At 37.2% G+C, this 13,729-nt stretch overlaps 1 protein-coding gene across 2 annotated transcripts; it reads right to left on the bottom strand.

The window, feature by feature from the left end:
• Window positions 1–3,341: 3,341 nt before the first annotated feature.
• LOC121872738 lies at window positions 3,342–11,176 on the bottom strand. 2 transcript variants are annotated; one of them, XM_042375773.1, is made up of 3 exons: window positions 11,117–11,176; window positions 7,338–7,552; window positions 3,342–7,041 (listed from the first exon to the last, which is right to left on the bottom strand). In XM_042375773.1, exons 2-3 carry the CDS (start codon window positions 7,513–7,515, stop codon window positions 6,212–6,214), a joined length of 1,008 nt encoding a protein of 335 aa, XP_042231707.1. In that variant the 5' UTR covers window positions 7,516–7,552; window positions 11,117–11,176; the 3' UTR covers window positions 3,342–6,211. The 2 variants fall into 2 exon arrangements, with proteins under 2 accessions (XP_042231707.1, XP_042231708.1); XM_042375774.1 differs by lacking the exon at window positions 11,117–11,176 and adding an exon at window positions 10,929–11,067.
• Between the last annotated feature and the right edge of the window lie 2,553 nt (window positions 11,177–13,729).

The following is a 13,729-nucleotide window of genomic DNA, read 5'->3' as shown; positions in this document are numbered from 1 at the left end:
CAGACTTGTGTTACTAACCAGTTAAAAAAGGAAGTAGAATCTGATACGTGTGGTAAATTCCAAGAACACCAATGTGTACCTCAAGAACTTGGGGAGACTAATGAAATAGTGAGTAGTTGTCAAGGAAGACGGAAACCTGAGCCTCCCTATGTTGACGTGGAGACACTTGATCCCAAAGTGAAAAAAGATAAAAACATTGAGAAATTGAAGGTTCCATCAGACTCAAGTAGCACGTTAGGCTTATCTGAAAGTGTTGAAATATGTTCCTTCATTCCTAGCACCGATGATCATATTTTTCCCACCGGAGAGTCTTCTGCTCCTCCTTGTTCTGTGGGGACTGTTGAATCAAGTACTTCCTCAGGTACCTCTGCAGATGTTAAGTTTTCTGAGAAGGATAATTTATATCCCCTTTCAAAAGAAAGTTTTTCAGTTAATTTGGGTTCAGCTTCACAGGAGTTTCATGGAAAGAGGATAAAATTGACCCCCTTGGATAATTTAATTAAAATAAAAGAAGCGAGAAAGGTACAACGAAGTGAAGACGAATATGATCATGTCACTTGTGGTCTTGTGTATGTTGTTACATCATTTCCTGGTGTTGGCATAGATCAAGGTGAGTTTAGCAGAGACATAATAGCAGGCTGCAGATGTAATGGTGTTTGCTCTCAAGGTTGTTCATGTACTGTACTTCATGGGTTCCCTTATTATGGTGGGAAGCTAAGGGTTAACCATGAATCAAAGCCAATATTTGAATGCAATGATGACTGTAATTGTGCAGACTCTTGTCCAAATCGCCTTGTACAACAAGGCCCAATTACTGGATTGGAAGTAAGACAAATTCCTGGCAAGGGATATGGTGTTGTAACCACACAATTCATTCCTGTATACACTTTTGTATGTGAATATGCTGGTGAGCTGATCAGTGTTGAGGAAGCTCAGAAGAGATTCTCCAGACAAAGAGATGAGGAGTCAAATTACATCTTGGTCTTAAAAGAATACACAGTCGAGGGTTCTGCTGGACCTCAGATCACAGTAATCGATCCAACTGTTGTGGGAAACATTGGTCGTTACATTAATCACTCTTGTGATCCCAATCTAGTGGTGGTGCCTGTCCGAGTGAACAACATGATTCCCCTTGCTGCCCTATTTGCTACAAAAGACATTATCCCGGGAGAGGAGGTGTGTTATGATTACAACAGTAGTGCAACATCAACAAATTCTTGTTTTTTTAATAGATATAATCTGTCTCATGTAAATATACCTGATGGTTCAGTAAGTGTGGAGATGGTGAAGGTTCATCAAGGAACTTTACCTTCAGTTCCTCTGTGTGGCAGTGCAGAAGTTGCAAGCCCAGTGCACATTGATACTGATGATCATATTTCACTTAAAAATGTATCTAAGCCATGCTTATGTAAAGCAAAAAACTGTAAGCATTTCTTACCAATTAATGACACATTATTTTGACTATTATAGTTAAAAGAGTATTTTTATGTACCATAAATGATGAAGTGTAATAAATATTTCCATAGTACAGTATAGTCTTGAAATCTTTAGTTAGTGGTGATATTTTGTTGTTGCTTTTATAGGTGTTTTCTTTAAAGGTGAAATGTAAGCAAGATTGTATCTTACTTAGGTAGTTTATGGTTAAAGAAATAAAAATAATATTTTTAGATATTTTTATCCATGTCCACATATATTAAATGTTATGCCAAACATTTTCATGTGTGAAATGTTTTGTTTATATCTTTACATATGATTATTCCTGTATATCCTGATTTTATGAAAGACCTCCTATCTCTCTCCCCAAATAATCAGTTATTGGTCTTAACAATATGGAAGTCGTCATAAAGAAGATAGTAGGGAATGGCAGACAAATTAAAATCAGTTTTTATGTCTTAGCTCAAGTGACAATATGATACACCAGTATTGAAAGCAGTAGCCTGTAATGTTAATTTTAGACACTAGTAAAGCTTCACTTTAAGTTGAAACCGTAATAATACTTGGGCATATTGTTATTTTTAATTGAAGGAATGGGCTACTTTAAGTAAATGTCATTCCAACAACTTTGCTTCTCACTAAACCATGCACAGATGACCATCACTTTGTATGAATTATTTTATTAGTTTGACTGGGCCTGACCTTTGTTACTGTGGATTATTTTAGTAATCCACTTGTATATATCAAGAGTCATGAACTTGGGAAATGGTGCACTGGATGTTGGTAGATATTTAGATTGTGTAACCTTGTAGCCTTTATATTCTATATCCTGTAACACTGCTCTGCATTTTTTCCTGTTTACTGTACAGCATATTTGTGCATACACTTCTAGCTCTCTATTCTTTAGGGTACAGTCTCAGCTCACCATCCCACAGGCTGTATACAGTATTTCCTAGTCCACCATCATGTAGGCTGTACACATCTATTTTGTCTATTTTTATCCATAATATCGTAATGTAAAATTTGAAACTTTACGTTTTGTAGTAATCTTAGTTTGAGGGGTTTGGTTAGGTGTCCTCATAAGAGGAGACAGTTGTCCTTTATTCTTGGTAAGTCCAGAATAAGAACCCATTTGCCACTTACAGTAGCTGTTATATCTAACAGTAAATTTAATGGACATACCTTCCTCAAGGTGAATTTTATCCCTTGATGACCATACATGGAGTATCTTGTGTGTGGGTGTAGTCTACCAGGATTAACATCTTACCGACTGATTTATTTTTTAACCATCTGGTAAAATTAATTAGTATCTTTATACAGTACACACCAGTATCCAATGTGCTTTTCTCATTTATAAGGCAGGATGACCTGTGTTGAATTTTCACACCTATCACCACTGCTATATGTATCTGGTATATAAAAAACTATGTAATGAAATTGGAAATTTAACATTTTCTTTTATACAGTGTTAATAGGATGAATGGAATGCCTTGCATAGGTTAATATAGTTTATACAAGTATTAATAGATGATATATTAATCTTTGAAATGTACAGAAATAGACAAATTGGAGTAAGATTAGGAAAGGGGTTGGAGATTAGTGATTGCGATCTAGTACAGTACAGTACTACATACAGTACAATAGTGATGATATAAAATGCTTGATTTTCTTAGTTTGGACAATGCCATTAAAAATATTCAGTACTGAAAAGTGCCTGTAAGTCTACAGTATATACAGTATGTATATTTAATAATGAAATGTAAATTGGTTAACCCTTAGGCCCCGGGTGACGTTCCAGAACGTCCGCCTATTTTCCAGCCATTTTTTTTTATGATTAATTTCGGAAATGTTGATCTTTTTCTCGATTTAACCCTGCGTGGGGGGTACTGCCAGCAGCACCCTAACCCGGGGCTTAAGGGTTAAGTAGGTGAATAAATGTAGGGTGTTTTTTTTCTTCTCATGCAAGATATGAAGGGTGAATTGAGAAGCTTGGGAGTTGGTGATAACATTAAATCCTATCATAATTAGTAGCATTCCTTACTCTTAGATTGACATTTGTCGGGATTAATCCGTACCACTTTCAAGATCAGGTGAATTACCTCTAACCATTTTTTATTCTTATTACAAAACTGTCCATGCAGTTACTGGTAATTATCAGATTGTGTTATTAATATATTTGCTTTCTTATTTTGAATTAGTCGATTCATTAGGATTTTTAGTGATTCGAGTGACATCTTTTTTCTTCTTGATAGGTTGTTACCTTAAATGTGATTTTATTGTACTGTGATGAATGAAAATATTCATGGATAGTTATTTTGAAATAATTATTTAAAAATTACTGCTTTTCATTCCCTATTCCTTATTTTCATGTTTTGTCTTGGGAAATGAATGTTCTGTACTGTAAACAGAAGTATAATAATAATAATAATAATGATAATAATTAACGGTTTATTGAAAAAGTTCTGCAGCCTAAAGGCTGAAAATATACATTGGACATGATGATCATAGCAAAGGGCAGGTGTGAGACCTTGTAAACCTAGATGTGCTAGGTGGAGACATTTCATCAATTGCTTGATTATGCTACAGGCATACATTGCTTTTCATCAGACGTGCATTTTTGAAAACAATGTTCAGTGAAATGACTGTACAGTATATTCAATAAGAGTTTACCTTAGCATCTCTGTTGGCTCAGCCATGTCAATATTGTTGATATTATCCACTTTATCTGTTTTTTTCTGGCTAAGTAAACTGAATATCTAATGATATGGTTATGGGGTTAGGTTGCTGGGGGACATTTATGGTCAGATTTTTCTCAATAAAATATTATATACCTACATTATATAAGATAAATAAATATACCCCAAAATGGTTGAGGAGACTAAGTATGGAGGCTTGCGGTGGAGGTACCGTGATGAAGTGGCAAGTTTGCCTGCCTTTCATCTCTGGATAACCTTTAAAGCCCCGTCCACACGATTGAACAGTGCCTGGCGGACAAAGTCTGTGTGTCGTTGCACACACTGCTGCTGGTAGCTAGTAGGTGGTCGGCAGTAGCTGCTGCGGTACGATCACCATGGTGTGTCGCAGGACAGTTAAATCGAAGACTATAGCGCTGTGTATAATGATTGCTTGTGTGCAAAAAGAAGAAAAACAGAAAAGGGAATGTGCAAGGAATGGTTATCTCAACGAAAAGTTAGGGAAGTCCTACCACGATTTTACGTGAACTGCAAGGTGAACCCGAGAAAGACTTCAGTAACTACATGAGAATGGACCCCAACACCTTCTATAGACTTCTCGCTAAATTGGAACCATACATAAAAAAAAGATACCATTATGAGGCAGGGCACATCTCCAGAGGCTCGTCTAGAGGCTACGCTCGTATTTCTTTCAACTGGGTGCTCCTACACGTCGCTGCAGTATACAACGAGGATATCAAAGTTTGTCTACCATAATACCTGCAACTTGTCAAGCCATATATGAAGTACTCAAGGAGGGTTACTTGCAGGTGAGATTTGTAGTATACATAGTTATTCAATTTTGACAGTCACGAGAGGTTCCCATGGTAACACATGTCTTCTTATGTGATATATTAGGCTTAGTAGGGTTTCCGGTTTTTATCGATTATTAATGAAAATAACACTTTGTAAAAGGGGATAACCCTCCATACACATGATACATCTGTTTAGGACACAAGGTTGCTTCCAAAACGCTATAGACAACTTATTATACACTGTATTTAACATAATTATATACTCCCTAGCTTATGTAGTCTTAAATTAAATATCTGAAAACCCACTCTAAACAATAAAGACGTAAACCAAACCAACATGATTATTCGTCAATAAAACTAAAATACTAGAGTATGTTTTAACAAGTTATCACTGATGGCCAGGGTTCCAAGGTTAACTTCGTTTGTCTGGCAGGGTCGCCCATCCATACCCGGCAGCAAACGGTCAAACCACCAGGCAGATGGCCTTATCTGGTGATTTCGCTCGACCACGGTCACTTGGTTGGTTTGCCCGAACAACGGGCATTAAGCGAGTGCCCGTCGGGCAGTGCTCGATCATGTGGACGGGGCTTAACAAAGACAGCTGGTCAGTTTTCTTCCGATTGTACAGCTCCTTGTAGCAGTTATGGTAATATCATCGATTAGTAAAATTGTTACATTCCTTTATTATGAAGTGTGTAGGGACTTTTAGTGTGTTAGCTAAGCTTGATGTATCTGTACGTGAAGTGTGTGTGACGAACAAAACTCTGGTTACCATTGTGTGGATTATAGCATTTATAAATTTATATTGAAATGTTTTTATTTTCTAGTGTGTTTGTACAGTATAGTATTGGAAATACAGTAACTATTGAAAAAATATTACTGGGAATAGTTTACAAAATGTGCTTATAGGAAATATTAGTGTGTTTGTGTTTAACTTGGTCAGTGTGACTGTAGTGGAGGGTTAGATGGTGGATTGGCATTCAAAGGCTCATGAGTTTAGTTAAAAAAAATTAAATTGTTCTTTTAATTCACCAACAAATGCAAAATGATGTATAGTAAAGTAATATATAGCGAGGTATATACCTACAGTAAACACAGCCACCGAGGCATACCTATATACTGTGCACTGGAGGGGAAAAGATGCCATACTGGGAGTTTGAGATTTGAAAAGGTAAGAAAATATCTGGCAATAAACAAACCAATGTATTGGTGCAACACAACACAGAACCAATCAAATTAACTGAGCTAGGGGCAGACAGACATCAGTGGAGCTTGGTCTGCATGTAAATATCAAAACAGACTAGTAAGAAAGTCATTAAGAGTACTCTTCTTATCACTACTACTATTATTTTTATTGATGTCCTTTACCATTGCACTCTTCAATGTCATGAGCTTTTTCTGTCTTGCTTTCTTCTGCTTAGGATTAGGACTTCCAGGCTTAGACCCTTGCCTGAAACCTGAACTTAATGCTATTGTGGAATGTGGTTGAGAATCGGTAGTATGATTTGATGCACTCGAGTATGATGACTTGGCAATGCTCTGTGCAACTCTTTCACAAATGGTTTTCCCATCGCTGCTTGATGAATCACATCTTTCAGTTTTATTAATATTCATTTGTACTAATTTATCTATGTTTTTTTGTCTCAAGTTGCTTCCTGAAGAATCTGAAACCATACTATCCTTCTGATTGGTTTTTGTGTGTTTGCTTGAAATGGAAACAGATTTAGGAACCCTGGATACTGTATTAGACTTTGGGGTTGAGACACACAATCCAGCATTCGCTTCCTTAACTCTCTTCTTTTTCTTTTTACGCTTAGCGGCCTCAATCTTTGTTTCTACCACAGGCTTTTCTTTTACTGGCACTGAACATAACTCTCTCATTTTGTACTTACAGATTAAGCAAGACACCTCAATAATATTTTTATGTAAATGGAAAGCAGAAACTTGCATCTTTTCTAGAGTGTTTAGTTTATTTGGCTGCCTTCTTTCTTTTTTCAGTAAATGTTTGATATTACGTGCACTACGTGGGCACCCTAAAAGTCGAGGTTGGCAGAATCCAGCAATCCACGGTGTGCTACATTTTGGACATTGTATGTACCCTCCTACCTGCCGCCGCCTCCCTGCAATATCATTTTTATAGCTTTAGTAACTGTTGAGGAGTTATTGCTTTAATTTAGTTGATTTTTTTTTTGTTTCATAGCACTAATAATGGAAATGTTTTTAACCCAAACAGCTGATCCATACATTCTTTCTTTCCTGTAATCACACTGTTTCTCCTGAAGTATGATGTGTATAATTCAGTATTTTCTCAATAATGATTCTATTCTACACATTCCCTTCTTAGTTGAAGTCGGACAAAAGTTTTCAAAACTTTTCCTTAGGGGAAAAAAGGTAGCTAATGTTGCCAATGACCAACCTGAGCATTTTGCCACAGCAGTGACAGTGCTGTAAGATTGCAGGACTCCACGGGCAATATCAAGGGATAAATTGCCTGCCTGGCCTGAAACATCCCAGGCATAGTGTATTCCAGCAGTTTCAGCAACCCACTCGTCAGTAATGATGCTCTGTAGTTCTTTGTTCTCAACCTCTTCCATGGCATCAGTTTTTGCATGTTACAATGTCAACCACAGTCTGTAAACAATTTCACACAAAATGAGTACAGTACGGTATTATCGGCACTGTATATCGTGAGAAAAGAAGGCTTAGAAGAGGAAAAATTATCATTATCATAATATACTTTACACGTAACTGAACGCACAGTACATTTTTTCAGTTGTTATTAATAAATTTTTCTACCATACAGTAATTATAAATTATTCCTTTCATACCATAATAAATTAGTAAGTGTAGTAGAGGGACCTAGGGTAGTCATTGCGTATCATATGTCCCAACAGGACGAAGAAACTGCATTCAGTGTGAGAATGTGAAAAGGACCTAGATGTGTACGTTGACGATGAGCTGAAGTTTTCAGGCCATTGCGAAAAGAAGGTAAAGTAAGCAAATAAATTATTAGGTCTTATAAGAAGGCCGTTCAGATATCTAGACGGCCCGTCCCTCGTAACGATCTTCAAGAGTGAAGTGCTTCCCCGACTGGTCCCCAAGATATGCTAGGGACTGTCAGTTGAATGAAAATGTCCAAAGGAGGGCCACCAGACTGGTGCCTGCACTGCAGCACCTCAGCTACCCTGAGAGATTAGAGCGCCTGAAATTGCCTAACTTATACTACAGATGGGCAAGGGGAGATCTAATTGAGGTATACAAGCATCTCAAAGGGCACTACTCCATCGTGTGCCCTTACCTAGAGCTGGCAGATGCTCGTCCCACAAGGGGTCACAGCTTAAGGTTGAAGAAGCCGCAAGCCCAGAAAACTGTGAGGGGTAACTTTTTCTGAGTGACAGTTGTGAACTCTTGGAACAAGCTGCCAGTGTGTGTTGTTATGGCACCGAGTGTGAGCTCTTTCAAGACCAGACTGGATAAGCACTGGAGCAGGTTCAGATACATTCAGGAGCCAGTACTTGCCAACAGTGAGTAACAGAGAAGTAACCAAGCGGCTAACTAGCCGATCAGTGGTGAAGAGAATAAAAGTAAAAGGTTATGCATGTAAAATCATCTCTTAAGTAGTCTAGCTCTACATCACCTACAACTAGTAGTTTCTATACCATAAAATCTGTGTAGAACCACTTGTCTTACATGTGTTGCACCTCAGCGCAGTGTAGTTTTCTTTATTCTTTCCCAAATCAGATCTTTTAATCCTATTTTTACCATTATCAATTCTACAACTCATTCTGGTCTAATGTGTGTTGGTAACTTGTTCTGTCTCATCCATCCAGAATGCCAGGTATAAGGACTCCAGTGACTGTAACATACATGTGAGTACTCCCTACAATTGAGAGTTGCAGTACAGTACAGTATATGATTTATACAATGTAAGATGAACCAACGTAACCTAAATAAAATATATTAAATCATTATACCTGTACAGTATTACGTTACAATGCTTTATCTTATCTTGCATACATCACATACCCCGGTATGTATAATATATAGACACTTATATTCGGATGGAGAGGTCACTGGAAGCGTCCGTACGTAGCTACGGTAATCATCAGATCAAGCCCAAAATAGTGTTGGGCGGACATAGATTACTGTACTGTTCAGTACAAATATCAATGAGAAAATAAAGGTATGAAAACTGTAAATCCTGTACTGTACCTAATTCATGGTTTTCTTGATGTCCAGAAAAACTTGTCTTCAATACAAAACAAGTTAAAAAATCTGTGGTTTACTTGTGAAACTAAAATAAATACATCATTACCAATACTCTCGACTCCTAAAGCTCAGACGACCTCTTGAGATTTTCTGTCGGATTTCAGACTACCGGTAACTCAATGGAGTCATTTGATTTGGTGCCAAAATTTTAAAATCAATTTGCTTTTTTGATTGACATGTACTAGCTGGAGACTTTTGGCATCTTCTCCTTGGAGAAATTCTTGAGCAAAGATCAGTTGTATTCTGGACAGTATGGGAGGATCACATTTCATGACTCCAAGCTGAGGACCCCCCTCCCAGATAAGTTTAGTACTGGTAAATAAAGATCTCTGCATCCAGAGCTCGAAAATAGAAAGCACATCCCAAGCTCCAAAAACAAGTAGACACAGTCCCCAAATAGACTGAACTCATATATAGAGGAGCACGCTCACACTCCCATCACTGGCTCCCTGGTAATACTGAGTACCCTCTGACTGCCTGATTTTTAAATCCCATCTCGGCAACCTTTGTGAGGTAAATATCCAATACAGTATTGTATTAGTATAATTTTTTTATTTTTCAAATAAATTTATTTATTGTCTTTCCCATGTATGCCAAAAATGAGGCTATCCAAGCCTTTGGGGTTAAAACCAAGCAATGCTTCAGTGTGTTAGGTTTTCAATTTCCCTTATTTAACTTTCAGTGAAATCCCAAAGAAACGAAACATGGCACAGGTAATACTCTGGAACGAGTGTTCGGGTTAACCAACAAGTAAGAGAAATTTTTTTTCAGAAAAAACTTCTTTCTTCCAAGAATATCCCTTAAAATGATGAAGATATGCAACAGCTATTTGTAATATAAATTTGGCAAGATACTGTATAGGTACGGCAGCCGTGTGACACATTGATGTACAGTATATTGATACAGCAGCCTCATGCACGGGCAGACTATACAACGATAGTTGCTAAGATGGCCTTCTTTCTGACAAACCTAACCGCTCTGCCCAAGCAGAAGGAAGCACTGCGTACATTTTGCACGTGCGATCCTCTGCTGTACCATTAACCACACAGTCTGAGGCTGTTATACCTGTACCTGCATCGTGTTTTTTTTTCAACCTGATCACTTAGTGCATGTGTTATCTCCCAGTAATGCCATCATTATTACTTACATACTGACTCATATGTAGGAGCACTTCACAGCGAACGTTCCATACACATAAATGAGCAGCAGCTTGAGATCTTTTTTGTATAGAAGGTAAGCACTTACTTACCTCAAGATGATCCCCCCAAAAATGAGAAGGCTTTGCAATTTTCAAATTATTTTGGTGATTTTTTCTGAACATTTCATATACCAGTTACTACTATGTTTTACTGAAAGGTTTATTGGAGAGAAGATGAATCTATTATAAGTTTGGTAAGTTAGGTTGGTCTACCTTATCTCCCAAAATCATAAATAGTAATGCAGTAGTTGTTGGTAACTTGTTGTTGAAACGGTCACTTCACAACACTCGCTGTGGTCGTACATTAGTGTTCAGGATGTGAAAATGATCGCCACAATAATATCAAGAATATTGCAAATTCTCGTGTGTTTTTATGGATATTCTTGATGTAAAGAAATTATCTTAACAAAAATGTTCTAAAATTGCTGGTTAACCCGCACTTGTTCCAGAGTATTACCCAAAACATTACTTAACATAAACGACAAGAATCCTTTCCTACATTCTGGCCTATATTCTTGGCCTGCTCCAAGCTGATCTTACCTTCCCATTAATATTCACGCATATTTTAACCCAATTTATCTCCCTTCTTTCCACATGCCTGAACCATCTCGGCCTTCCTCTACACGAAATCTTGCCAATACACAGCCTCTGAACAGCGTTTCCTGTCTTTCAGTGTCACATTAACTAATCCATCTCACCATTACTAACACAAAATATTAATATCTTACTCTATTATTACTGCTGTTCGTGTGTTTACCAGTAACCCACATGGAGGCAGCAAGAAGACTAATGTTAAAATTATACAAGACAATTGGTAAACCAAATTCCCTAAGGGAGTGGACATAAACAAAACCTAACTAAATTTGGTGTTTTTATAATAATCTGGTAATTTTTCTTAGGTCAGTGTAATTTTGGTTAATGTAGTCCTTTAAAATTATATATAAAGTTTACACAGTTCTGTGCGTCCATCATCTTTAACATTAGCTATTGCTTGAGGTGGTGTATATAACTGACTACCATTGACTTTTGATATAATTGTGATATATTTACTTAGGAAAACTGTACTAGTTGTGGCCAACCTAGCTTATTAGAGGCCCAGTGTTGGTAATACTTGGTATGAGGAAATGTGAGTATTATGAGGAAACTTGTCTGGTAAACCTCTGGTAGCAGTAACATCAGCGGGTATGACTGTACCACAAGTTATACCAAGTGGGTGGTGAGAGGTAAAATATACATTTATATATGAGTTCACTGTGTTTACCAGCTTGACTTTACTACCCGTTACCATGTGTTTTGTAAATTACAAGCGGTTGCCAACAATGGTTTTAAACTTACGACTAATGTATTATCGTTCGAGGATTGAATAGCGTTATCCTTAATTATTGTTCGTTTTCCCTTTCATTTGAATATTTCTATTTGCTTTTGAAAATGATGTTCACCTAGTAATTTAAATACTATAGGCATATCACATTCAGATTTTTAACGACTAATTTAACAAAACTTGAAATTTAGTCGATATACATACGGTAACAAGTCGATCGGTGGCGAAGAGGATAAAGTATAAGTTACTGAGTAATCAATCATTTTTCATCAGATAATAATTTTAATAATAAAGAAAAAGGAAAATTACAATTCAATTTGACTTGCAATTAATCCACTTACTTAACAGACACAATAATTTATTATGCATGTTTTTCTATTTTGTTAATAGATAACATCAGGTCCAAATAACGTTACTGATTTTCACACTTGGAACCCTTGGTAATAGATACTAACCAATGTTTACAATTACTCTTGGAGCCCAAACCAAATAGATAGATATTCAGTAAAATTGCCATACAAGTTATCATTGATTCAGCATGCACAGTATATAGCACGTATTCATTGGACACTGGCAGACTTAAAGTATACAATCAGTGTATAATAGAGTGCAGGTTTAGAAGCGACGATAAACTATGTTGATTCGTTCCAGGGTAACCTAACGAAGCCATCATATGTTTAGTAACATTAGAGTCCTTTAAAGCGTTATGACAGCTTTGTCTCCTGTCGCCAAGCCCAGGTTAACTACCATCACACTCAAACAGTCAATATATTCATAACACAGTGTCGCATGGCCCAATACTTTCATCCCATCTCTTCACCCTGTTCCTCCTATGCCTTCTCTCACTCATTCCCCACATGTTTTAAGATCAACACTTGAATAATTCCTAATTTCATTATCGTCCTGCTACTTTCAGTCATCTTGTATCGGATACATATAGCCTAGTCTGTGATCATCACCTTGGTACATCTGTCGTAGGTTAGGTTTTCTGCGAGCGACTTATCAGATTTCGTTAGGTTAGGTTACTGTGTTACTAAAGGCGTTCTAGATGCACGGAATAGCTAACGTGTTAGCTATTCCCGGACTGTCATTAAAAAAAATACGACATTGCACCTACGTCTGGGAATACCTGTCGTACAACAGTCTTCAGAAAACAATAAAATTAGAAGAACTGTTATTTGGACACAATACAGAAAGAAATAGTGAAGAAAATATTATAGAAAATTATGGAAAGAAAGACAAAAAAGGAAAAAGTCAATCAGTCAACAATAAATAAGAATAAAAAAAAAATTGGTCCGTTGTAAAGGTAATTTCTCCCGGACTCTGAAACCACACAACAACCAGAGCAGCTACTCCACTACGTTTCTTCTCTCGTTGCTAGGTGTTCGCATATTTCTGCACGAAATATAACGAATTTCAGGTTCGTTTAAGTCTTAATTTTTGCACTTACAGAACTGTAATCAACTTGTTCACCCTTATTTAAAGTATGTTATGAGTAATGATATTAAGGTTTCCATCATATCTGAGTAATTATTCAATTTCAATTTCAATAGTTTATTCCTTGATAGAGGAAGCGGGATCCTAGTGCTGTCACTAGGTACCCCTGTACAATAACACCAGAAGCATCTGGCTAGTGTCACAAGTATATACAGTATAAATATTATAAAGGGGCTTACTAAAGCCTAAGGAAGGAAGGATATTCCTTTAACACATTATCAATATTATTTACATAGTATCTGGCCATTATGGGGAGGATCATCGTGTCTCCGTCAGGGGGTCGTGGAGTGGTGGTCCAGCAGGCGTCACGGAAGCGTTGTGTGTGGGGACATCTTAGGAGGTAGTGGATAAGGGTGCAGCTGTTGGGTCTTCTGCATAATGCACAAGAGCGTTGCTCAGGGGATGCGGGGATACCAATCTAATCATGTTATTTCTGAATGAACAACATGGAACATGTACCAGGTCTCAGTTGGGAGTATTATTTCTTTGACAATAAAGATAGTTATGCTACTCACTTGTCAAT

This window comes from Homarus americanus, unplaced genomic scaffold, assembly GCF_018991925.1.
Source record: "Homarus americanus isolate GMGI-L3 unplaced genomic scaffold, GMGI_Hamer_2.0 scaffold39155, whole genome shotgun sequence".
NCBI classification, from domain to species: Eukaryota; Metazoa; Arthropoda; class Malacostraca; order Decapoda; family Nephropidae; genus Homarus; species Homarus americanus.
The sequence above is the reverse complement of the archived record's forward strand: the minus strand, read 5'-3'. Positions and strand labels throughout refer to the sequence as shown.

Coding starts and splice junctions, on each gene's coding strand:
- LOC121872738 (XM_042375773.1), bottom strand. CDS start 7,515: ATGGAAGAGGTTGAGAACAAAGAACTACAGAGCATCATTACTGACGAG. Junction 7,042..7,337: donor TGCTGTGGCAAAATGCTCAG/GTTGGTCATTGG, acceptor ATGATATTGCAG/GGAGGCGGCGGCAGGTAGGA.